General features: G+C 55.8%; 1 protein-coding gene across 5 annotated transcripts in view; it reads left to right on the top strand.

Moving 5' to 3' along the window:
• PDGFRB (platelet derived growth factor receptor beta) overlaps positions 1-22,834 on the top strand; it is a 38,529-nt gene that overhangs the window by 2,373 nt on the left and 13,322 nt on the right. The window contains exons 1-10 of one of the 5 annotated variants that reach the window (XM_073802684.1): positions 10,258-10,317; positions 14,041-14,086; positions 15,259-15,479; positions 16,008-16,274; positions 16,994-17,121; positions 17,238-17,409; positions 17,954-18,146; positions 18,851-18,966; positions 20,300-20,423; positions 20,857-21,068. In XM_073802684.1, coding sequence (XP_073658785.1) covers positions 10,287-10,317; positions 14,041-14,086; positions 15,259-15,479; positions 16,008-16,274; positions 16,994-17,121; positions 17,238-17,409; positions 17,954-18,146; positions 18,851-18,966; positions 20,300-20,423; positions 20,857-21,068 — 1,510 coding nt within the window. In that variant the 5' untranslated portion in view covers positions 10,258-10,286. Of the gene's footprint in view, positions 1-10,257; positions 10,318-14,040; positions 14,087-15,155; positions 15,480-16,007; positions 16,309-16,354; positions 16,847-16,993; positions 17,122-17,237; positions 17,410-17,953; positions 18,147-18,850; positions 18,967-20,299; positions 20,424-20,856; positions 21,069-22,834 lie in introns of those variants that run through there. The other 4 variants (XM_033853416.2, XM_073802685.1, XM_033853419.2 and 1 more) reach the window with 4 other exon arrangements.

Below are 22,834 nucleotides of genomic sequence, written 5' to 3'. Positions count from 1 at the left end.
TTTTACATTTGGTAGTGTATGTATGTCCATGCCACTCTCTCACTTCGTCCAAGCTTACCCTTTCCCCTTCTCGTGTCCTCAAGTCCATATACATGTGTTAGCATACGGTATTTGTTTTTTCTTTCTGACTTACTTCACTCTGTATGACGGACTCTAGGTCCATCCACCTCACTACAAATAGCTCAATTTCGTTTCTTTTTATGGCTGAGTAATATTCCATTGTATATATGTGCCACATCTTCTTTATCCATTCATCTGTTGATGGACACTTAGGTTGCTTCCATGTCCTGGCTATTGTCTTACCCCTGTTTTGAAGACAAGAAAAACAAGGCTCAGAGAAGCTAAGTGACTTTCCCAGGGTCACACAGTTAGTTGGTAGAGTTGGTATTTAGGCCGAGGTCTACCTGAAACCAAAGACTTAACCCCCTTGCTCCCAGGGAGCCCCCCTGGTCAGAGCGGAGAGTCTCCATCCTCCCACAGAGCCTGCTCCTGGCTCCAGCACTTTCTCCAGCAGAAAGATTAGCTTCAGGCCTGACCTGCTCCCAGGTCCACCCGGGCCCTGACTTGGTCCTGAGTGAGGAAGGAGACCATCTGGTGAGTCCCCTCCCTTCAGTGGTGATCGGGCAGCCCTCCCTCCTCTGTGGGAAGAAGAGATGAGACTTCTAATTGCCCACAGATGTGGGGCAGCGGAAAGCACCGTGGATTCAGAGTCAGGAGACCCAGCACTGGTCCTGGCTCGACTCAAATCCACTGTGTGGCCAACCTCAGGCCCCCACGTCCTCTTTCTTGCTGCGTCCGCATCTGGAAGGCAGTGGGCACGGTGGGTAAACAACACCAGGTTTGGTCATCTGATGAGCCCCCCTTGGTCTGGCTGACTGTGTGACCCTGGGCTAGCGCTCTGCCTCTCTGGGTGTCAGGCCCCTCCTCTGTGAGCAGTAGGGTGGGATGCAGGGTCCACATAGTAATAATACAGATAAGGTGCTTAGCACAGTTCCTGCATCTCCTGGGGCTGGACTTAATGCCAAAGGCTAAGAGAGAGCAGCTGCTCTCCCCGCCTCCTGCACGGGACGACCTGGCTGTGAAATTGGTCTGCACCTCACGAAGTGCTATGCCCACAGAAGGGAAGGGACCTGGGCACCACGGGTGTGCCAAAGGCTCGACTCTATCCTCCAGGCACAGTCTGGCTCTGAGACCAGCTGCCTTCTAGGCTGAAGGAGGGGACTCCTCTGGGTGCTTTGCTCAGGACAGGCTGCTGAGTGGTGAGGAGGGAGGAAGGAATGAGAGAGGCCCCAGACATTCCTGAAAGGTACCCCCTCACCCCATTTCTTGCACGTGGTTCAGAACCCCGCAGGCAGTGGACCCTTGGAAGGGGGAGATCTTCCTGCCCTGTTTTCCACAGCTCCCGCAACCCTCCACCATGTCTCCCCAGCATCAGAGCTTGTAACGCCTCAACTGGGAAGCCACGTGTGCGGGATGACAGAACTGGGACCAGCCCTCTCTGAGCACTTTCATTGTGCTTTACATCCATTACCGTCAAGTCCACTGCTGTATGCCTTAGCGCTTGGAACAGGCCTGGTATTCAGTGAGTGCTTAATATTTGCTGAACTAATTTAATCAGCGCAAACCACCTCGAGGAGTGGATATAAACTCTCCATTTTACACATGAAGAAATGCCCAGAGAGGTTAAGAGGTTAAGTCAGTTGCCCAAAGTCCCACAGCCAGGATGCGATAGAGCCAGGATTTAAACCGGGTGTTTTTGACTCCAGAGTCCGCGATTGAGAGGCTGGGTGGGTTCTGGATCTCAGCTGTGGCGCCCCTCAGAGCGCCAGAGGTGGTCATCAGACCCAGGAACCCATCCTGTGCGACTGTGGGTGAGTCAGTCCCTCTCTGGGTCTCAGTTTTCCCATCAGTAAAACAAGGAGTTTGAACAAGATGATCTCTGAGCTCCTTCCAGCCCTAAAACAATTCCAGGATTCCAAGCCACACCAGCCCAGATGGGCAGTTGCACAAGCTCTGTTGTGTACTCAGGGATCATGCATATTTAACTTCACAGTGAAAGGGTTTTTTCTTACCCTTTTTCTACACATTACAGAAAGTGGTCAGGATCGATGACCTCTAATGGAAAACGGTGCCCTGTAACAAGGAGGAGGGACCTTCTGACAGTCAGAGCGGCCTGTTAATGCACTCAGTTTCTTGGGGAGCTCTGAGGTCGTGTTTTCCCAGTGCCCACAGCCCTATTTTCCTGGGATCCTGAGGAAGGAGGGTCAGGAGGACTGCCCGTGAGGGGGTATGTGTGGATGCTGTGACCCTTTGCTGATTTTCGGACTTCATAGGCTCTGATTTCAAAAGGAAGCAAGGCTTTGGCGCATGGTAGATGAATGAATGATGGGCTCCAGAGGCAAGGGAATGGATGCAGAGACCCACCTCTAATGGGAGGAGTGTGGAATTCACACACTGTTGCTTCCAGTGTAGAAGCCCCTCCCAAGACTTCAGGCCCAGAACCCTCAGGCAAAAGAGCTTCCTGAACCCCCCAGGCCGTGACCCCAGGATCCGCCTTTCCCAGATGCTTTCTGGGACGCCCCAGCCCAGCCTAGTGCAGGAGGTTGAAAATCAAAGTGTATTGCTTTAACTGCATTAGTACCCTCTCTTCTCCTCGCTTCAGATCAGAGCTATTTAATGTCTCAGGTGTCCAGAACCTTTCGTCTGCCAGAGGTACCAGCTCCTCTGCCCTGTGATGGAAAGGGTTGTCGCTTGGGAGGTAGGGGCAGCAGGGCCAGGCCGGTCAGATGGTTCCTGAAGGTCAGAAGTGAAGAGGATTATGGGAATCACTGTGTTCAACTTCCTTACTATATGCACGGGAAACTGAGGTCCAGAGAAGAGGAGGGACGTGCCTCGGGTCCTACAGGTTGTCAGTGATAGCACTGAGCCCGGGACCCGGCCTGCAGGTCTGGACTTCCCTCTGTGCCAGCGCTGAATCTTCACCATCCACCTCTGTGGTTCAGGGCTTAGGCTCCAGCTCTCCCCGGGGTGAGGCCCCAGGGCAGACTTCTGGCTGAAAAGGGGCAGCACCATCCCGACGAGGGATGGGAAACCCTCTGGGTAGTCTTGTGGACCACGGAGCCTTTGGTTACATCACTTCTCCATTCTGGCCATAATTTCCTTTTACATAAAGTGACGGGGTGGGGGGCAAGGGGACAGCTCAGTGACCCCAGAGGCTCCATCCAGCTCCGTTCTTAGCCCCTGAGAGCTCCTGCCAGCCTTTGTGCGGGTATTTCACATGTTGCTGCCCTGGTTACCTTCTGTTCTGGGAAGTGGAACCGTAAGAGCTGTGACACGTCCTCTTCTAGCTTCTCCACTCCTGAGGCTGAGCCTAAGTGGTCATGGATGGGGCGGGGGGGGGGGGGGGAGTTCCAGAGTCAGCCGCAGAGGGCAGGGCTCAGATTTACAAACCTGTCACTGAAGCCCTAAAGGTAAAGGCTCAGGTGTGACTCAGTGGACCGTGGGCTACTCCTGTCTTAACTGTATTTGTGTCCTTATCAGCCCCCAGGCTGGGGCCTTTCTGCTGAATGGATAATGAAAGAGTGATAAATAAGCGTAGGGGAGAGATGGATAAACAGGTTGGTGGATGCCTGCATGGATGGATGGATGGATGGACAGACAGTTGGCCTCCCCTCTAGTCCAGGGAGCAGGGGTGACGTCAGGAGCGTCCAGCATGTGCAGTCACAGCGGGCTCCACGCTTAGAAGGGCCTAGCATTGCCTTGAAATGCTGAATAGTTTTTTAACAAGGGTCCCTGCATTTATATTTTGCACTTGGCCCCGCAAATTATATAGCTGGTCCTGCCAGGGAGTTCAGGCTGGGTTTGAGATGGCTTCATCCCTGAGACTGGTCTCACTGCCTCCACTGTCCCCATTCTAATCCACGGCCTCCCACAAAATGCCAACCTACTCCCGTCACTCTCCTTTGTGGAGGCCCCCCATCCCCATAAGGGCTTGGACTTGCACCATTGTCGCTGCCCAACCAGCAGCTAGCCCCCTACTCTCACTGTCAATACCCTGACAAGGTGGCTTCCCAGTGCCTCCAGGGCAGAGCCCAAGTCCTTACTCAGCACCCCAAACTTTTCCCAGAGTGGCCTCTGCCCTTCTTCTCTGCCCATCCCCTGCCTCTTTGCTGAAGAGCCCCAGTTTCTAGCCTAACAGATCTCTCTCTGCCACCACCCGGATGCCTCGTGATCTCCCCCTTCCCTAACTGCTCACGCAGAGCTTCTGTGGAATACCCTTCCCTGGCATCGTCCACCACAGAACCCAACTCAAGGCCACCCTCTCCCCCCTTGAATTCGTCCTATAATCATAATAATTACCATTTACTGAGCGCCTGTTATACCTCAGAAGCCTTTCATCATCATCTCTAACCCTCACAGCAATGGAAAAGGATATCTCTTTTGCTGTTTTCCAGAAAATTGGGACTCAGGGAAGTTAAATTCAGAGAGGTCACATGTTTATGAGGTAGTAGAACTGGGACTTTGACCTGGATTAAGTGGCTTCTAGCTGGGACTGCGGCCCCCGGCCTGGCTGAGCCCCTCCATGTGCTTTCACTGCCCCGGGAGGCGTCAGGCACAGCCTGCTGGCATCAGGGTCCCATGTGTCTGTGCTGCCCCCTCACCAGCCCGTCCCATCACCTTCCTGGAGGGCAAGGGTCACCATCGCCTGCCTATCCCAGTTTCCCAGCCCAGGGAGTGCTGAGTTTTTAGGGGGCAGCTGAGGACCGGAAGAGCTGACTCTACACAGCCATTTGATCTCTCATGCTGGGTAAGCATCTATCGAGCACCTACTGTATGCCTAATCCCATACGAGGAACTTGAAGACATCCCCCAAATCGTTAGATGGGTTTCCTCATTTGTGAAAAATCAAACTAAGAGGCCAAAACAAAGGTAGAAGAAAGAGCTGGTTGGCAGACAGTGGACTGGGAGTCATTAGACTTGGGTTCTGGTCCTGGGTTGGCCTTTAAATCCTTGAGTGTGCCAGGAGGAGACCCGACCCTACCCAAGCTGAGCCTGCTGACAATACCAGTAACAACTGCAGCTACCCTTCCTGGCTTTCCCATCACCCCATTTCCCACATGCATCCTTTGCTGACAAGCTCAGCCTAGCAGGGTCTCAAGGCCAGCGAGTGAGTGAATGAGTGAGTGACTTATTCTCCCGTGAGTGAATGAAGAACAGTCACGTGGCCACTGACTTGGCCGAGGGCTGTGTGCCAGGCCCTGCTTTGAGTATTTTCCTTGTATTAACTCATTCAAAGGCCTTGACAACTCGATGACGAGCCCTGACTTACAGATGGGAAACCCGAGGCACAGGGAGGCTGAGTAACAGTTAAGTGGGAGACTCGGGGTGAGCGACTGGAGGAAGGGGTGAAAGAACAGATGCTGGGAAAGCCAGGGGGAGTGAAACGTGGGCGTTTTCTCCCCTCTGGCTCTGCTGCCCAGGAGGGCTCTGAGGGGAATCTCAATGCTCCGTAACTGGCAGCAATTAGACGCAGGTTCTCCTTAGCTAGCTGCCCTGCCCGATGTGCCGGCTCTGGGCTGCTGGGGGAAGGCCGCGTGCTGGTGGGTCCGTCTGAATGGCCGAGGCCTGCCCCCTGCCCACTTGGCTCTGAGAACCATTTTATGTGTGGCCCCCACCCCGGCCCAGGGCTGATCTCGGGCTGGCAGCAGCCAGGGGAACAGAAGGTTTGCTTGTCTGCGCCTGCTGCGCCCCCCCCTCCCCAGCCTCAGCCTGGGACCCCTCTCAGGGGCTCCTCTGGCTGCCAGGGCCTGACGCTCCCCGTTGCCATGGCACCGGCTGGAGATGAGACTGGGGGTTGGCTGCGGGGGGCGGGTTTCAGGGAGGGCAGCCGAGGGATGGTGGAGGCCTGGAACTCTGCAGCTGCAGAGGCCCCCAGGCCCTCTGTGAACAGTGGAAGGGGTGCTGGAGCTTCAGCAGGGGCAGGCCTGGACCCTGAGCGCAGCAGGCCTGTGGCAGAGCTGACCACCCACCTAGCCTGACTACCGGGATGCTCTTTATCGGAGGCGTCTGGGACAGGCCTCATGGTAGACCAGAGACCTGCTTGGGCACTGCCTCTGCCAGCCCCAGGCTGTCCTCAGCAGAGACTCCTCTCCTCAGCCTGGATGCTGACCCTCAGACTCTGCAGTGACGTCGCAGAAAGGTCCTGAGTTCTACCCTTACTTGACTTCCAAATTCCTGGGTGAGCTGGGGTAGATCCCTTGCTCACTCTGCCCCTCAGTGAGGGAGGGACAGGACTGTAACCTCTGAGGATCCCTCATCCCTGAGAGCCTGGATTCCGTGTGGACCCCATTAGGGTGAACCCATGTGGGAGTGTTTCTCTGTGATCAGACCTGTTTCTGGGCAGAAGCTAGGCAGTCTAGCAGAGCAGTGAAGAATACAGGTTTGGAGTCAGAAGGGCCTGAGTTTGCATCCCAGCTTATCATTGGCTTATTACTTATCGGCTGTGTGACCTTGGGCAAGTTGCCATACCTCTCTGAGACTTAGCCTCCCCCTCTGTGAAATGGGAATACTGATTGTATCCTCCTCACAGGATTGTTGTGAGGCTAAAACAAAACCCCCAGGTCATCTCATTTCGCAGAGTGCCTGGCTCTGAATTAGTAAGGGCTTTTGTTTGTTTTCAGATTGGGGAGCATCAGAAAAATGAATGGGAAGAAAAACATCCTTGTTGCAGGGTAGAGGGCATTGGCATTGGTGAATGGAAGCAGGACCAATGGGTAGAGGATACGATGAGACAGATTGTGCTCAATGGAATAAAAATTTTCAAATGGTCTGACCTCTGAGGATCCTGGGCTGTCCGAGAATGGAATGGGCTGCAGGTGAGGTAGTGAGATCCCTGTCATGGGAGGTGTGCAGTTGGAGGCTGGACAACCCCTTTGTTTGCAGAAAGGGTGGGGGAGATGTGAACTGGGAGGACTTACAGCCCCTCCCAGCCCTAAGATTAAAGGGCTCTGTGAAAGATGGTGTGACTTCCTCCCCGCTTATCCTGCCAGGTTCACCTGGCTGAAGGAGACTGAAGGAGAGGTTGGAAAACAGAGGGTGAAAGAATAAACCTGGTGAAGTGTATATTGAGCTCGTACTGTGTGCCAGACACAAGCTTGACATCTTTGCCTCCTGCCTGAGAGAGGCTGTCATATGAGTGTTGAGCCTGTGTGCGGTCAGTCTGCCCAGGGTCGAGCACCAGCTCCAGGACTGGTGAAATCGTTGGGCAAACGGTCTGACCTCTCTGTGCCTTGCTTTCCTCGTGTGTAAAATGCGGAAGCAACCCTGATGTCATGGACTGTTCTGAGATCATTCACATTCAGGCCTTAGCCCAGGCTTTGGGTGATGAGAACTAAATCATAGGTAGTTCTTCTTCTCGTTGTTATTTTCAAGGCCTTCTAAGTCCTTGTTCCTTTTTGAAGGGGCCACTGGGGCCTAGCTGGGCTCCAGAGGACCCTAGTCCAGGGATCACTGGGCCTGGGCAGAGCCAGGCCCTATGGGCCGGGGAGTGGCCATGGGGATGAACAGAGAGGCCCGCGAGGCGCCGGAGGAGGCAAGCAGTGCTTGCTCGGCAGGCGGGTGGACAGCCGTGTGCAGTGGGCCTCCCTCCCTCCCTGACCTCCTTCTCAGGGCCGCTTCCCAGCCCGTGTGGGGACCTAGGCCCCCTCCCCTGGGCCCCCAGTGGCCGTGAGGCACACACTGAGCGCTTTCCCATGAACTGTTCCAAGGAGCTTGGCCTGCTCCCCCTACCCCCAAGTGCGGGTGAGGGGGTGTGCAGGAGCAGGGGCTCGGACTGGGGGGATCAGCCCGTTCTTTATCAGCCTGACTCCGATCCAGACAGATGTTTCGTCTTATTTTGAACTTCCAGAAAATAGGTCATTTCTTTCCATTGTGTCCCTGGGGAGGCCTCCTTGGGGACAGGAGCATAGAGTGAGTGACAAGAGCATGGAAGCCTCACTTGGGCCCCTGGGGAGCTGGGAGGACAGCATCCTCCCCCCTCTGTCATGATGAGCCGTCTGTCAGCAGGGCCAGGGCTTGAAGGGTCTTAAAGGCTGGGCTAAGAAGCTGGCCTTTACTGAGGGCGGATGGAGTGCCATGGAAGTGTCGGGGAAGGACATGGTCAGATGGGGATTTCAGAAATGTTCCTCTGGTTAGGGTGTGAGAACAGGCAGGAGGGGACAGACTGGAGGTGATAGGGGAGGGGTTGGTACAATGGGGCAGGCAGAGGCCACCAAGTTTCTGCTGGAGGGGGCAGGGGTAGGGGCATCAGATTGACGGTCCATGGAACTAGCACTGTCCTTCCACTCACCTGGACTTCCAGAACAGCTGGATCCCATGCCAGGCCCCAGCTTAGCTGACTTCTGCTGCTTTGTTTGGGAGACCTCATAGGTACCTGGAAAGCAGGGAGGTCCTCTGGGTCTAGAAGCAGCGTGGCAGAGAGTTGGGCCTGGGTGGCCAAGCTGCATCCCTGTGTGACTTGAGGCAGGTTGCACACCCTCTCTGACCTCTACGTGATCCTGAGGTCTGTGGGGAGATTCAGTGTGTAGGGTGGAGTGCTGAACCTTTAGCGGCAGAAGGGGCAGCGGATCGAGAGGGGCAGGTGAGAGCCGCATAGCCTCAGCCCCTTCCCAGCTTTCTATCCGCAGCCCGTAACTATTTCCCAACCCAACGGAAACGGCTCTCCTCCCTGGCTCCCAGGATGGGGTTCCCCTACCTGTGTTGCAAGAGTCTACCTAAAACTCAGCCCACTTGGGGTAAGCCCACGTGGGCCACACTCTCTGCCATCACTCTTGTACTTTCCCAACCGCTGGCGGGAAGACTCAGTCTCCAGCTCCAGATGCCTCTTGCCCCTACGCACGCCCAGGACTGGGGCTGGCTGCCTCCTTCGAGCTGAGTCATGACATCCTGGCTAGGGCCCCTCCCCCGCACCCTACCCCCACCCCAGCATTCTAATTCAGCACAGCTTCTTCCAGAGCAGGGTCCTGAGAGTCACACCATGTCAGCCCCAGAAGTGTTCCTAGGACAGCCCTGCCCACCCTGTGTACAGATGGGGAGACTGAGGCTCAGAGAGGGGCAGGACCAGGGTGACAGGGCTGAGCTAGAACCCACATCCCTTACTCTCAGCCAGGGATCTGTCCCCAAAGTTTGTGTCAGGAGCTGTGAAGTGTCTGTGGTGTGGAGGAGAGAGGACTAGACCACCAGGCAGGAGACCGGAGTCTGTGTCCCCCCTTCTGCCAGCGACTTAGCAAGTCACCTCCTCTGAGTCTGTTTCCAATCCCCGCCAGGCTGGGACAATGCAGGGAAGGTGATATAAAGGTCTGTGTGTGGCAAGGGGGGTCGTTATCCTGTGGGGAGGGAGGTAGCAGCAGCTGTGGTTTGAACCCTAGGCCCTGAGCCACCAGCCTCACATCTGAGCCGGGGCTGGAGGCAGGGGCTGCCCAGTCAGGTGTGCTTCAGTGCCCCATTGGTCAACTGAGCCCAGGATTGCCTAGGTCAAAACACTGAGACCTATCCCTGTCCTTTTCCAAGCCTCAGTTTCCCCATCTGTACAGTGGGGCACGGTAAGGGGGCTGGATCCGATAGCTGGTTCCTGAGGGCCTCGGAGCTCTGACATTCCAAGACTCTGACCCCACGGCCGGGCCTCCTCCTCCCTCTGGCATCTTGTTTATTCAGAGCATCCCTGGCCCAAGACTGCTGGCCTCAAGCACCCGCTTCTCCCTGAAGCAGGGCTTCCTCCCACCCCCATTTCACTGCTATTTCTGCCCAGCCTGTTCCCCACCTCCAGACTGAGTGTCCCTCTGTCCACTCAGATACGCAGCCCCTCCAAATTCTAAACTAGATCAGTGCCACAGCTCCCAAACCCTCTCCTCCGCCACATTCTCATCTCAGAAGATGGCATTGTGCCCCCAGCACACACACACTCCTGCCCGCTAGTACTCTAAGCCAGACATAGGGGTGGGGCTCAGGGTACCTCTGTCTCCAGCCCCCCTACATCAGATCGCCAAGTCCTGTCATTCTGGGCTGGATAAATCTCAGTCCGGTCTGTTTCCATCAGTCCCCGCTGGCCTCAGCCCAGCCAAACCCAGTAAACAGAGTAATGGTGGCAGAGCAGTCCGCCTTGGCTCAATCTCTGCTCTGTGTTCCTAGGCAACTGCCATAAGCTCTCTCTGCCTCAGTTTCCCCATCTAAAATGGGATGATCCTTGTATCTACCTCATAGTGTTGTCTGAGGAACAAGTGAGTAGATCTATGTCAAGTGCTCAGAACGGCACCTGGCACAGTAAGTACACAACACGTGTCGGATCTGTGGCTTGTCTGTGCCCGCATGTGCACGTGTGTTCAGGTGAGTTCAGGGTACCGTGTGCACATGCTCTGTGTGTGTTGTATGTGCACAGCTTTGCTTGTGCCGGGTATACATGTGACTTGCCGCGCATGTGCGCACCTCACATGGGCACGTGGGAGAGCACAGAGGCTGCAGTCTGGGCACCGTGGAGCTGCGTGTGTGCATGTGTGGGCGTGCACGTGTCCGGTGCCGACGTGAGGGCTGGGCACACGCAGGGCCCGCTGCACACGGGTGTGTTTCAGAGCAGTGTGTGAACGAGCGCGTAGGCAGGAGCCTGTGCTGTGTGTGCACGTGCTCTCCGTGTGCAAGCCTTCCCCACTGGCAGCCATGCAGCACACCCCCGCCCCCGGCCTGCCTGTGTCGTGGGAGCCTCGGGACCCCGAGGGAGGGAAGCTGCTGCTAGCGGATGTGGCCAAGATGGACTGGATTTATTTAGATTAAGGCGGTGGGAAAGGAGTGGAAGCTTGTATGAGCAGGAAGGAGAGAAGGCTGGGGCTCTCACAGTGACTCCTCAAGCACGCTTGCTTGCGGTCCTCTGCTCCTGGTCCTTCCTGGGCTTGCGGTCCTCTGCTCACTTGGGGTTCTCCCCTGGACCAAGGGAGGGGTTCCCTCTGACTCACTGTGAGGAGCTGGGCAATTATCTCATCTTTGGTCCTCATACCCCCAACCTGGCCAAGATAGAAGGAATCACGGGAACTCGCCTCATGTGCGAAGCAGGGGATCTCCGAGGGTCCCCTCCCTCTCTCTGCTCCAAGGGCCCCCCCAGGCAGGAGAGTGTGGCAGGAAGGGGGATGCCTCCTCCCTGACTATGACACCCACCTTGTCCCAGGTGGTCCCTCCTTGGAGCACAGCCCTGCCCCTGAAGAAGGGGAGTGGTCACAGGCAAGTCCTCCACCCCCATATCAGCCACCTGGGCCCCTCTGGGGTCGGCTAGAAATACAGCAGCCCCTGGGAAGCACAGAAGTCTATAAGGCATTGGATGGACAACTGGGGGTGTCAGGGAATCATCCAAGATGGCCCAGGAGGTCATGTCCCAAGCCCCACTCTGGTTCTTCCCAGTCCACCGGCCTGTGGCCCACACCACGCTTCCCCCTGCCACCTCCTGGGTGTCCGCATCACCCGTTTATTTGTCTGGAAGTCACCTGAAAGACTGAAGTCCAGAGACGGAAGCAACTTGTCAAAGTACACACAGCAAATCTGGGACCAAATCGTCAGGGGATTGAATCCATGGAATGAGATGGGTTATGGATTCTTATTCTACGTCGGCCTCAGGAATGTTGCCCTTCCTCCCATCGGTCCCTATGTCCCCAACCCACCACGGCAGGAATAATAGTGACCAGAATCTTCTCTCTGGCAGCTTTAGAGCGCGATGGCTCTTTGAGATGACCCATCCAAACCTCTCCCTGTGTGGATGGGGAAACTGAGTCCCAGAGAGGGCTGGAGACACACTCAGTCTCAGAGTAGGTCTGAAGCCCCATGTGAAATGCTCATTTCATAAAGAGAGAAGCCAGTCCAAGATCCCTGGTTGTCCATACTCTCCCGAAGGTGGCTGCACTCTCCCTGAGCTCCTGTGCCCAGCCCATCCTCTCCCTGCAGCCTGATTCCATCTTTTTGCTGTGTGACTGGGCCATGACTCTGTCCGTCTCTGGGCCTCTGCTGCCAGTTCAAGAAGGCCCCTCCAAGCTCAGAGTCTCAGGGACTCTAAGCCCCCTTAGCGCCAGGCCTAGCAGGAGAGAAGCCAGGGTCGGGGGTGGTGGGGGAGGCCGCTTGCCCGCCCAGAGGCCCGGCCCACAGCCTTCCAGAGCCAGGCCAGTCCTAGTTGCCGTGACCTCCCATCTCCAGGCCAGCCGACCAAATTCCTCCTTTAGAATAATAAACAGTGTGGCCAGCCAGGGAGGCCAGGAGGGGAGGGGCAGGGAGGCTGAAATGACCCCCTCCCCCAGCCTCCGCTGCTAACGATTTTCTTTGGCTGAGATCTCTGGTAGGAAGGGGGGATCCAGAGGGGCACCCACCGAGGGACAGATAGGCCTCTGTGGTGGATGCTGGCTCCGCCACGGCGCTGCTCCCTCCTGCTGGAAGAGGCCTGGCATCCAGCTGGAGGGCTGGGGCAGGAGGGATGGGAGAGGAGGGCACCGTGGAGGGGGCCTCAGATTGGCGGGGCTTTGAGTCTAAAGCAACTGGGAGAGGGGACCCTCAGGCAGGCCGGTCTGAAGGGATGGGGAGAATGAGGAGAAGGAGAGCAGATTCATTCAGGGAGCTTCTGAGGGCACTGGGCAGAGCCGAGACCAGCGACCCCAAGCCAGGGCCATTGCCTGTGTCCCGTGACTAATGTGTAAGTGCAGCCCTGTAAGTGGTATACTTGCCGTTGTCCCATTTTGAGAGCTGCAGACTGAGGCCACTGAGATAGTGATGGTGCAGGAGGTAGCCCTGCTGGGGCTCAAACCCGGATCCCAGCCCTGGCATGGGAACTGAAAGGGGTGAGATGAGAGTGGAGTGGGAGCAATCGGTGTGTGGCCTTAGGAGCCGGGCCAGGCAGGGCAGCCACTCAGGGAAGGCAGGAGCCCCACTCTCCCGGTTGCCTTGTCACCTGGTCTCTCCCACATTTCTTGCTTTATGATCCCCACCCACTTCTGGCCTTCTTCCTGTTGATCCTACAGTCAGACCTTTGCAAGCCTGGCTATCGATGGTTATTTTGGACCCTCGGAAGGGGCTGCCAAGGGCAGGGGTAGGGCAAAGACGCACGCAGGGCGATCCATCTCTCTCCGTGTCCCTGCTTCTGTCTCCCTCTGCCTCCATCACCCGGTGCTTCCTTTCTCTCTGTCTCTTGGCGTCTTTGTCTTTTTACCTCTATCATTCCAGTCCCTTTGTCTCCCTCCAGGACAAGCGCTGCTGTGTAGCCTGGGGTAAACTTCTTCCCCTCTCAGAGCCTCACTCTCCCCATCTGGACCCTGGAGGTGTGGGTGGGGGCTTTGGATTCAACAGTTTCCAAGGACCGCTGAAGCCGTGCTGTGTGGGGTGGCCTCCCCTGGGCCCAGCCCCCGGCCCCTCCCTCCTGGGCCTCCCTGGGCAGCTTGGGGCTGAGTAAAGGGGGCCAGTGCGGGGGGGGGGTGTGTGCCCCCCACATTCCACAGCCCCCGCTTCCCTCCCCAACGCCGCCTCCATTTCCTGTTGTGCTTGTGGAGCTGTGGGAGTTCTCCGGGTTCTGGCTTACCCCCTCCTTCTCCCCTAGGCCTTTCATCACACTTTCCCAAATATTTGTCCTGGCAGATAAGAGCCTGGTATTGGAACTGTCACCCGGAGGACAGGCTGTTAGAGCTGGCGGGCCCCTGGACACCATCCAGCCCAAGACCCGCCCCCCACATACATACAGAGAAACCAAGGCCCAGGGAGAAGCAGGGGTCTCGGCCGAGGCCATCAGGGAGGTAGAGGCAGAGCCAGAGCAGGGTCCAGGCACCCTGTGAATGGGCCTGGCACAGGGGAGGGAGCTCCTTGGGCATGAGTGCCCTGTTGGAGGGGGCTCTGAGTAGCCTTTGACTTTAGCCGGAGGGATCCAGAGGCTGGGGGGCTCAGGCTGGGGCTTACTCTGCAGGACCCAGGCAAAGAGGGGCCCTGGCGCTGCCTCTGGCAACTCTGGGCCCTGACCCCTGTTTAACTCTGCAGGATACCATGCGGCCTCCGAGTGCCATGCGAGCTCCTGTCCTCGAAGGTAGGTAGACTCGGGGCAGGGGCGGAATGCCCTGGGGAGCCAGCTAAGTGGGATCTGGAGCCGGCGGGGTGGTGCATGCCAGCACCAGGGCCAGGGCACTGCTCTGCTCTTGACCAGTTCCCTGCCTTTCCAGTTGCTCTCAGTGGAGGCCTCTTTCCACTGCCCACCTCTCAGCTCGGAGGCCTCAGTCGACCTCTGCCTGTCCAGAGACATCAGCTCAAATCCATGTCCCCTCACCAGCAGTCCCCACCCCATTCCCTAACAGTCACCCTGGTCTCCCATCTCTCGTCAGCACTCGTTGGTACCAGTCCGGCCAGTCTGGTTCCAGTGGGGGACTCCCCTTCCCTGCCTGGACCCCTCATTGACTGTAAGCTCCCAAGTCTGGGTGGGCTTCTCCAGGCAATCAGTGACCAGCCAAAGGCCCACCCAAAGATGACCGACCCACCGGCTGGGCACCCACCCGTCTAAGTGGGTGCTTATTTTCACCTCATGTTCCCTGCCGAAGTGGGCCAGGGTGGGGAGGGCGAGGCTTAAAGAATCCTTCCCCGGTGGTGTCAGCAAGGGGAGGGGAAACCAATCACTTGACATCCCCCGATCCCCAGTCCCCTTCAGCCTCCAGGGGCCTCAGTATCTTTCGTGTCCCAGTCTGCCTCACTCTGGACTACCTTGGCCACCACTTCCCCAAGCAGGGCCATCTCTGGGATTTGGGGCAGAACCTGGACATCTGGGGCAGCTGCAGGGAAGAGGCTCAGAAAGTGACCTGGGAAGTAATGCAGGAACTGGAGGCCTGGGGATTGCTTCCCGAGGATTTCCTGATGCCTTTGAGAGAACATGCCTGCAGCCTGAAAGTTGCACTGCAGAAAGACTCCAAGGCTGGGGGTCTCTAGGAACTGAGGTCAAGAGGCCAGGAGGCCAGAAGGAGTCCCTGGAGACCAGGCCCCAGGCAAGCAGGTCTCAGAGCCATGGGTTCCAGTCTGTGTTCTCTGTGGATTAGGGAGGTGTGTTCTTCAGGGTCAGCTGTGGGGAGAGGTGCTCATGCTCTTGTGCCCTGATGTCTCCTCTCCCAAAGGCCAGGTGCTGTTGCTGCCCTTGCTGTTGTTGCTGGGACCACGGGCCTCCTGGGGCCTGGTCATCACACCCCCGGGGCCAGAGCTTGTCCTCAATCTCTCCAGCACCTTTGTTCTGACCTGCTCGGGTCCAGCTCCAGTGGTGTGGGAACGGACGTCCCAGAAGCCCCCACAGGAAATGACCACGAGCCAGGACGGCACCTTCTCCAGCGTGCTGACACTGACCAATGTCACTGGGCTAGACACAGGAGAATACTTTTGTACCTACAAAGGCTCCCATGGGCTGGAGGCCAGCGAGCGAAAACGACTCTACATCTTTGTGCCAGGTGAGGGCCCCCGGCCTGTGTACTCACTCCCTTATTCCTCTTCTCAACTGCAGGCATCTGGGGGAAGTTCAGAAAGTGCCTTACTGATATGGTGAAACACAGCTGTCTCAGAAACGCAGATGAATCAGGGAATCCAGCCTGGTTCAGTCCAGGAGTATGTTCACTCCCACCCCTTGCCCTGAATATTTGTCTGCTCCCTGCCAGCCCACCCCATTCCCGGTTCCCAAGAACTCTGCATTCTCAGCTGGTTCCAGTATGCACCCTCTCGGCCTCCACATCTCATTTTCCCCATTCTCTAAGCTCCAGGTACCAGCTGCCCTTCCACTTGCAACTTATCTTCTTTCTCAGGCCAGTGCTGTCCATATTAAATGCTAAAGCTAGAAGGGACCTCTGAGAGCATGCTTATTCTGTAGTGGGTAGACTGAGGCCCAGAGAGAGAAAGAGACCTGTTCAAGGTAACCGAGAAAATCAGGGCATAGCCAGAAACCCAGCTCCTCTGACTCGTATTCGTGGCTTCACCTATGGCAGATCCCACTGTGGGCTTCCTCCCCGTTGACCCCGAGGAACTATTCATCTTTCTCACGGAAATAACTGAGACCACAATTCCGTGCCGAGTGACGGACCCGAGACTGGTGGTGACGTTGCATGAGAAGAAGGTGGATGTCCCGCTGCCCATCACCTATGACCACCAACGTGGCTTCTCTGGTACCTTTGAGGACAAGACCTACGTCTGCAAAACCACCATCGGGGACAGGGAGGTGGATTCGGATGCCTACTATGTCTACAGCCTCCAGGGTGAGCCCCCTTTCTGGCCTGGTGCTCAGCAGAGGCAAGTATGACCCTCCACAGAGGTACAGACCTTTCGGATAACACAGTGTGCAATTCCATTTTTCACTGAATTCTCACTACAGCCTTGGAAGGCAGGTGTGTTGCCCCATTTTACAGATGAGAAAACTGAGACTCAGAAAGAGGATGCAGTATGTCCAAGGTCACAGGAAGCATTAGTGGTGGAGCTGGGCTGTATACTGCGGTGGGCAAAGGCACAGGCTTTGAACCAGTGGGGTTTGAATCCCAGCTCTGCCACTTCCCATCTCAGTGACTTTGCACAAGACACATGATCTCTCTGAGTCTGCTTCTTCCTCTGTAAAATGGGGATAATACTGACTGCTTACCTAGTGGGATTATTGTGAAGATTAAATAAAACAAAAGATGGAGAGTATGTGGTTGTGCTCAATAAATTTCTTCTGTACTCAGATGCTCAGAGAGTACTTTGATTTCAAAATTGTTACCCCTTCTAGAATGTCAGCTTCATGAGGACAGGAATTTTGTCTGTTGTGCTTCCTGCTAAAGGCCCAGTGCCTAGAATAGTAGGTATTTAATAAATATTTGTTGAAAGAGTGAATCTTCCACACCAGTTATCCCTTCCCTCTCTGGACCCCCACCCCCTCCCTAAACGGATGTGCTGGTGGCTGGGGGGTGACTTCCTCAGCCCTGAGCCAGTCTCTTGCCACCAGTGTCCTCCATCAACGTCTCAGTGAATGCGGTGCAGACTGTGGTCCGCCAAGGGGAGAACATCACCATCATGTGCATTGTGACTGGGAATGAGGTGGTCAACTTTGAGTGGACGTACCCACGCATGGAGGTAATGCCGGGCCACGGGTGGGAGGAAGGGACGGGCAGGGATGGGTATTTCAGGCTCATAGCCTGACTTCATGGACCTTTCCTGATGTGGGGGGCTTGCCCCAACCTTCCCTACAGAGTGGGCGGCTGGTGGAGCCAGTGACCGACTTCCTCTTTGAAATGCCCCACATACGTTCTATCCTGCACATCCCCAGTGCCGAGCTGGGAGACTCAGGGACCTACATCTGCAATGTATCAGAAAGTGTGAGCGACCATCGAGATGAAAAGGCCATCAATGTCACCGTGGTCGGTGTGTGCCTTAGGCTTACCCCCAGCCCTCAGTCTGAACTGGACCCAGACCTTGTCACAGCCCTGGGGTACTGTCAGCCGTGTTCTAATCCATCTCTAGCCTTAGTGCCAAGCAAAGCCCCCTTTTCAGGATAAACCAGAACCAAAGCACAGTACCAGCCCCAATTCCAATCCTAATCCCAACCTAGACTTCCCGCCTAGCCAGAACCTGAGCCCCAACCCGATTTCTAAATCCCAGCTGCCATCCCCGGGCCAGGCAGCCCCATCCCCAAATTCAGCCAGGCTGTAACCCATCTCCGCCACAATCCTGAGACAGAGCACACCAAAGAGCACTACAACCCCAGTCCCAATCTTGAGCCCAGCCCCCAAACCAGTATCAGCCCCAAATTCGGCTCCTGCTCCAGTCCATCACAGTACCCACTTGAACCCCAACTCAGGTAACTCCTTCGCTGGTTCAGTTCCTAAAACCTGAGGCCCCGCCCCCAGGAGGTGCTGCCCCATTGGAGGCCGGGCATAGCCCCGCCCCTGACGGCCGCCCATTGCAGAGAGCGGTTACGTGCGGCTGCTGGGAGAGCTGGACCCTGTACAATTCGCGGAGCTTCACCGCAGCCGGACACTGCAGGTGGTGTTCGAGGCCTACCCGCCGCCCACTGTCATGTGGTTCAAGGACAACCGGACCCTGGGTGACTCCGGCGCCGGCGAGGTTGCGCTGTCCACGCGCAATGTGTCTGAGACCCGGTGAGCGGCGGCCTGTCCGCTTCATTCTTGAAGTTACTATTCTCTGCAGCCGGCAGGCAGCCCACAGCCTTAAGCTACTTGGCAAACCTATCGAGGCCCATCTTTCCTGAGAGCCTACTACATGCCAGGCGCCATACCAGGGGCCTGTGCCAGGCACTGGGGATGCTGCATAGACCAGAACAGACAGTTGCAGCCTCCTAGAGTTTCCTGTCTAGAGGGGAAAACGGACTCTGGTCATCCGATCACCCAGATGTTTAGTTGTCCTTGTGATGGGTGGAGTCAGCCGGAAGCAGCCACGGATAAAAAGGCAGGATGACTGGAGAAGAGGGTGCAGGCAGGCCACTGCACCTATGCAAGAATGGTTCCCCTGAGGCTGGAGATTAGCAGACTGACCTGAGGTGCTGCATGTTAGAATAAAGCAGTGTCAGGCCTTTCTGAAAGGGATGAGATGTGGACGGATGGAGATGGTGCTTCCCCGCCACCACGCCCCCCACCCCATCCGTCCTAACCCTCCCCCTTGACTCACTGGAGCTGCCTATGGGTGGGGATTCAAAAGTCCTGGCACTGCTACTGATACCCATGTGACCTTGACACTCCCCTTCCACTCCCTGGACCTTGTTTTTCTGTCTTTACAAGAAAGGTGGGGGCTGTAGGACTTCTTCCAGCTCTGACAGCTGGGTCTCCTGGCCTGTCCTCCTCATCAGGTATGTGTCAGAACTGACACTGGTGCGGGTGAAGGTGGCTGAAGCTGGCCGCTACACCATGCGGGCCTTCCATGAGGATGCTGAAGCCCAGCTCTCCTTCCAGCTGCAGGTCAACGGTGAGGAGCCTTCCACCCTGCTTTCCTTCCCCTGACCCTCCCACCCCCATTGTCTTGCCATTCCTACACTGTCCATCCACCCACAGGAGGAGGAGAAGAGAGAGTCCAGGACTCAGGAGGCTGGGTTCTAGGCCAGGCTCTGACACTGACCACTGCTGCGTGCACATCCCCTCTCTGGGCCTCAGTTTCCACAGCTTTACGAGAAGGTCATTGGGCTAGATTGGTGTTTACAAAACCTCAGGCATTCACGTCCCAGTGGCATGGTTTTTCCTTCTCACACACCACTTACACTATAGTACTAATTAGATATTTATTGAGCAACTACAATATGCCAGTCCATTCAAGGTTCTTGAGGCCCTGCCACTGTGGAGCTTGCATCCCAGTGCGGGGAAGATAAACATTCAAAAAAGGGGAAAAAACAGCAAACCATGTACAAGGTTAGAAGGTAACAAGTGCTGTGAAAGAAAACAAAAAAACAGAAAAGCTCGGTAAGGAGGGTAGAGTCCTGGGGGCAGGGGAGTGGGGAGAGTTACAATTTCAAATAGCATGATCAAGATTGGCTGCATGGAGATGACATTTGTGTGAAGACTTGAAGAAGGTGAGGGCATTAGCCAAGTGACTATTTGGGGGAAGGGCACACCAGGCAGTGCAAAGGCAGGAGCAACGCAGAAAGGCTTGTGTAGCCAGAACAGAGTGAAGGGGAGAGCGGTGGGAGATGAGGTCAGAGCTGAGACGGGGCAGTTGGGGGGACAGGAGAGGGTAGATCGTGTAGGCCTTCCTGGGCGCTTGTATGGACTTTGGCTTTTACTGTGACTGAAATGAAGAGCCACTGCAGGATTCTGAGCAGAGAAATGACACAATAATGACTTAATGTTTTTTTGAATTGACTCTCTAAAAATAAATTTATTTTGAATGAAAAGTGAACTTCTCCACTGTAGATGGAAAATCAGCATCACATGTCATAAATATAAAGCAACCACTAAAATAAACTCTGAGAAAACAAAACAGTGCTATTAAATTCTAACTGCATGTTCTTGCCGGTCCAGGGCTCTGATCCTCAGGCCTGCCCTCTCTTTGTTAAAAGGGAAGATTAGCAAATCTCAGAGAGGTGTTAAAGACAGACTAGCACCCTACTGAGACTTTCCCTTTGAAGTACCCAGAAGGGGAATCTGTCAGTTTTCACATGGTGATTCCTGGTATTTAATGTTCACCTGCCGTCTGAAGCTCCCCTCCCCCCAAGGGAGACTCTGGACCAGGTCCTCCCTGAGGGCCTTTCTTACTGACTGTCTATCCTGACCTCTCCACCTCCTGGCCCGTGCCCCTCTCCCTGCAGTGCCTGTCCGTGTGCTGGAGCTGAGCGAGAGCCACCCTGCCAGCGGCGAGCAGACAGTCCGCTGTCGTGGCCGGGGCATGCCCCAGCCACACCTCAGCTGGTCTACCTGCAGCGACCTCAAAAGGTGAGCAGACCCTGGGCCAGGGTCTCCCAGGGTACCCATAGCTGACTGGAAGGACCCAATGAAGGTCATCTAGTCCAACACCATCCTCTGGGAACACTGTTCCAGGCTAGATCCATATCGTAGAAGATGTGGCTTCTTGGAGATGCTCTGCATGACCTAAATTGTTGCCTTTCCTTACCTTAACCCTGAGGGTCAAAGGAAGGGAGTGGATTTTGCAATCCAGGTTCTCAATTCTGGGGTAGGTGCGCCCCTGCTGGTCAGTTGAGGGATCATGGGAGGAACCAACTCAGGACCAGGCAGTGGGAAAAAGGAACTGGACGCGCCCAGCTTCCTTCTACCACCACCCGGTGGCTCTGCCTGCTTTTGGCCTCAGTTTTCCCACCCGCATAGGGAAGCAAGGGACTGGAAGCCGACCTGGCTGGTTCTCCGGCAGGTGTCCGCTGGAGCTGCCTCCCACGCCACTGGGGAACAGTTCTGAGGAGGAGAGCCTGCTGGAGACGAACGTGACGTACTGGGCAGAGGAGCAGGAGTTCGAGGTGGTGAGCACGCTGCGCCTGCGCCGTGTGGATCAGCCGCTGTCAGTGCGCTGCACGCTGCACAACCTTCTGGGCCAAGACGTTCAGGAGGTCACCGTGGTGCCACATTGTGAGTCCTCCATCCTCCGTAGCCCCTGACGACCCCTCACCCCCACCTCAACCCTGCTGTACTTGGAACTGTGCCTGTGTGCCCACAGCAGGCTAAAGTCAGCGTTCAGGGCCATGGCATTCAGGAGCATTGTGGGTGTATCTCCCCAGGCATTTGCACAGCAGCACAGTATTGCCACACATGTGTACATCCACGAGTGTATGTGTATAAGCCATGACGATGAACAGTGCTGTCTTCTTTTGTATGTGCACTGTATGTGTGTCCTAAGCTGTGTACGCGAGCATGCCTGATCCTTGACGTGGGTGCAAACCCTGCAAGTGTAGGTTTGTAAAGCAAGTAGTGAAGAATGCCCAATCCCCACATACATGTGTAAAGCTAGAGCGTGTGTCTGTAAGCATGTACACAAGCACGTTTATGGGTATAAACCCACTGAGGGTATGTTTGTAAACCATGTACATGAGCACCCCGATCCCCAGGCAGGTATATAAACCCACGTGTGTACGTCTGTAGGCGTGTACGTGCAGGTGCACAATCCCCATACAAGTGTGCAAACAATGTACAACTCCCGTGCACGTGTGCACACTGGCATAGTGCACGTCTGTAAGCGTGGAGATGCAGCACACCTTTTTGTAAAACTGTGCAACGCAATCCCCATACACATATGCTTGCTGTGCCGTGCATGTCTGTTAGCAGGTACACATCCATGCATAATTCTTATCCGTATGAACAGTTCCTACAGTGCCCAGACGCTTTTGCTACCTGCCAGTCCCTGTGCATGCGTGGACCTGCGTGCACGTGCTTCATTTTTTCACCTATTTCCTCATTCAGTAAATAGTCACAGGGTCGCAGCTTCTCACTGGAGAAGGCCCAGCCCTGCCTGTCCTCCTAGTGCCCACGGTCCAGAGAGGAGGCAGACAAGGAACTAGGCAACCTCACCGTGGGGGTCAGCATTTGGGGGGAGAGCCTAAAGGGAGAAGGGGCTCCATACCCAGCTGTGGGATTCAGGAAAGTGTCCTGGTAAAAGGAAGCTTTAGGTCAATACCTGAAAGATAACTGGAGTTAGCCTGGTGAGGAATGGTGCTCTGGTCAGACGGAACAGCCTCTGCAAAAGCCCAGAGGCAAAGTGGGTTCAGAGAAATGAAAGGAATTCAACCTGGCTGGAGAACAGAGTGTATATATTTAGGGGCTGGGGGAGGAGATAAGGAGGAGGGGACTAGTAAAGGAGGGAGCTGCAGGAGAAGACAGAAGCCAGTGCAAGCAGAGATATGAAGACTGTCCAAGGTGTTTTGGACACACTTATGCCTATACTTAGGTAGGTCCATGGGCTTATACAGGCAGATACTGCTCTACGCAGACCTGCCTCCCCCTGCCCTGTGGTGGGATGGGTGATGGGTTTTAATGCCTTATCTCACTCACACTCCCACACATGCACACATATCCCCGAGCAAGTGGGCACCTTCAGACCAGCTCTGAGCAAAGCAGAAGTAAAACTTTTGTGTGCCACTGAGGGGGAAGCCATGTACCAGCCCACGGGGAATTTCCAAGGCTGGATGAAGGCCCCTCTTTTTACTTGGAAATGGCTTCCCTAGAAGATGCAGGCTTCCTTCCCAGGATGGGGAAAAGGAGGAGAGGAGTGATGTTGGTCTGAGTCCCTGAGGAGGAGGGACAGAGCTCTCTAGCGAGCAGAGAAGGGCAGGTGGGTGACACAGGAGGAGGGAGTGAGTTCCCAGGGGACTTCATGGGTGGCCAGAGGGGCAGGACAGGGG

Source organism: Tursiops truncatus, chromosome 3 (genome assembly GCF_011762595.2).
Source record: "Tursiops truncatus isolate mTurTru1 chromosome 3, mTurTru1.mat.Y, whole genome shotgun sequence".
Taxonomy (NCBI): Eukaryota; Metazoa; Chordata; class Mammalia; order Artiodactyla; family Delphinidae; genus Tursiops; species Tursiops truncatus.
This window is presented reverse-complemented; position numbering and strand designations above follow the sequence as displayed.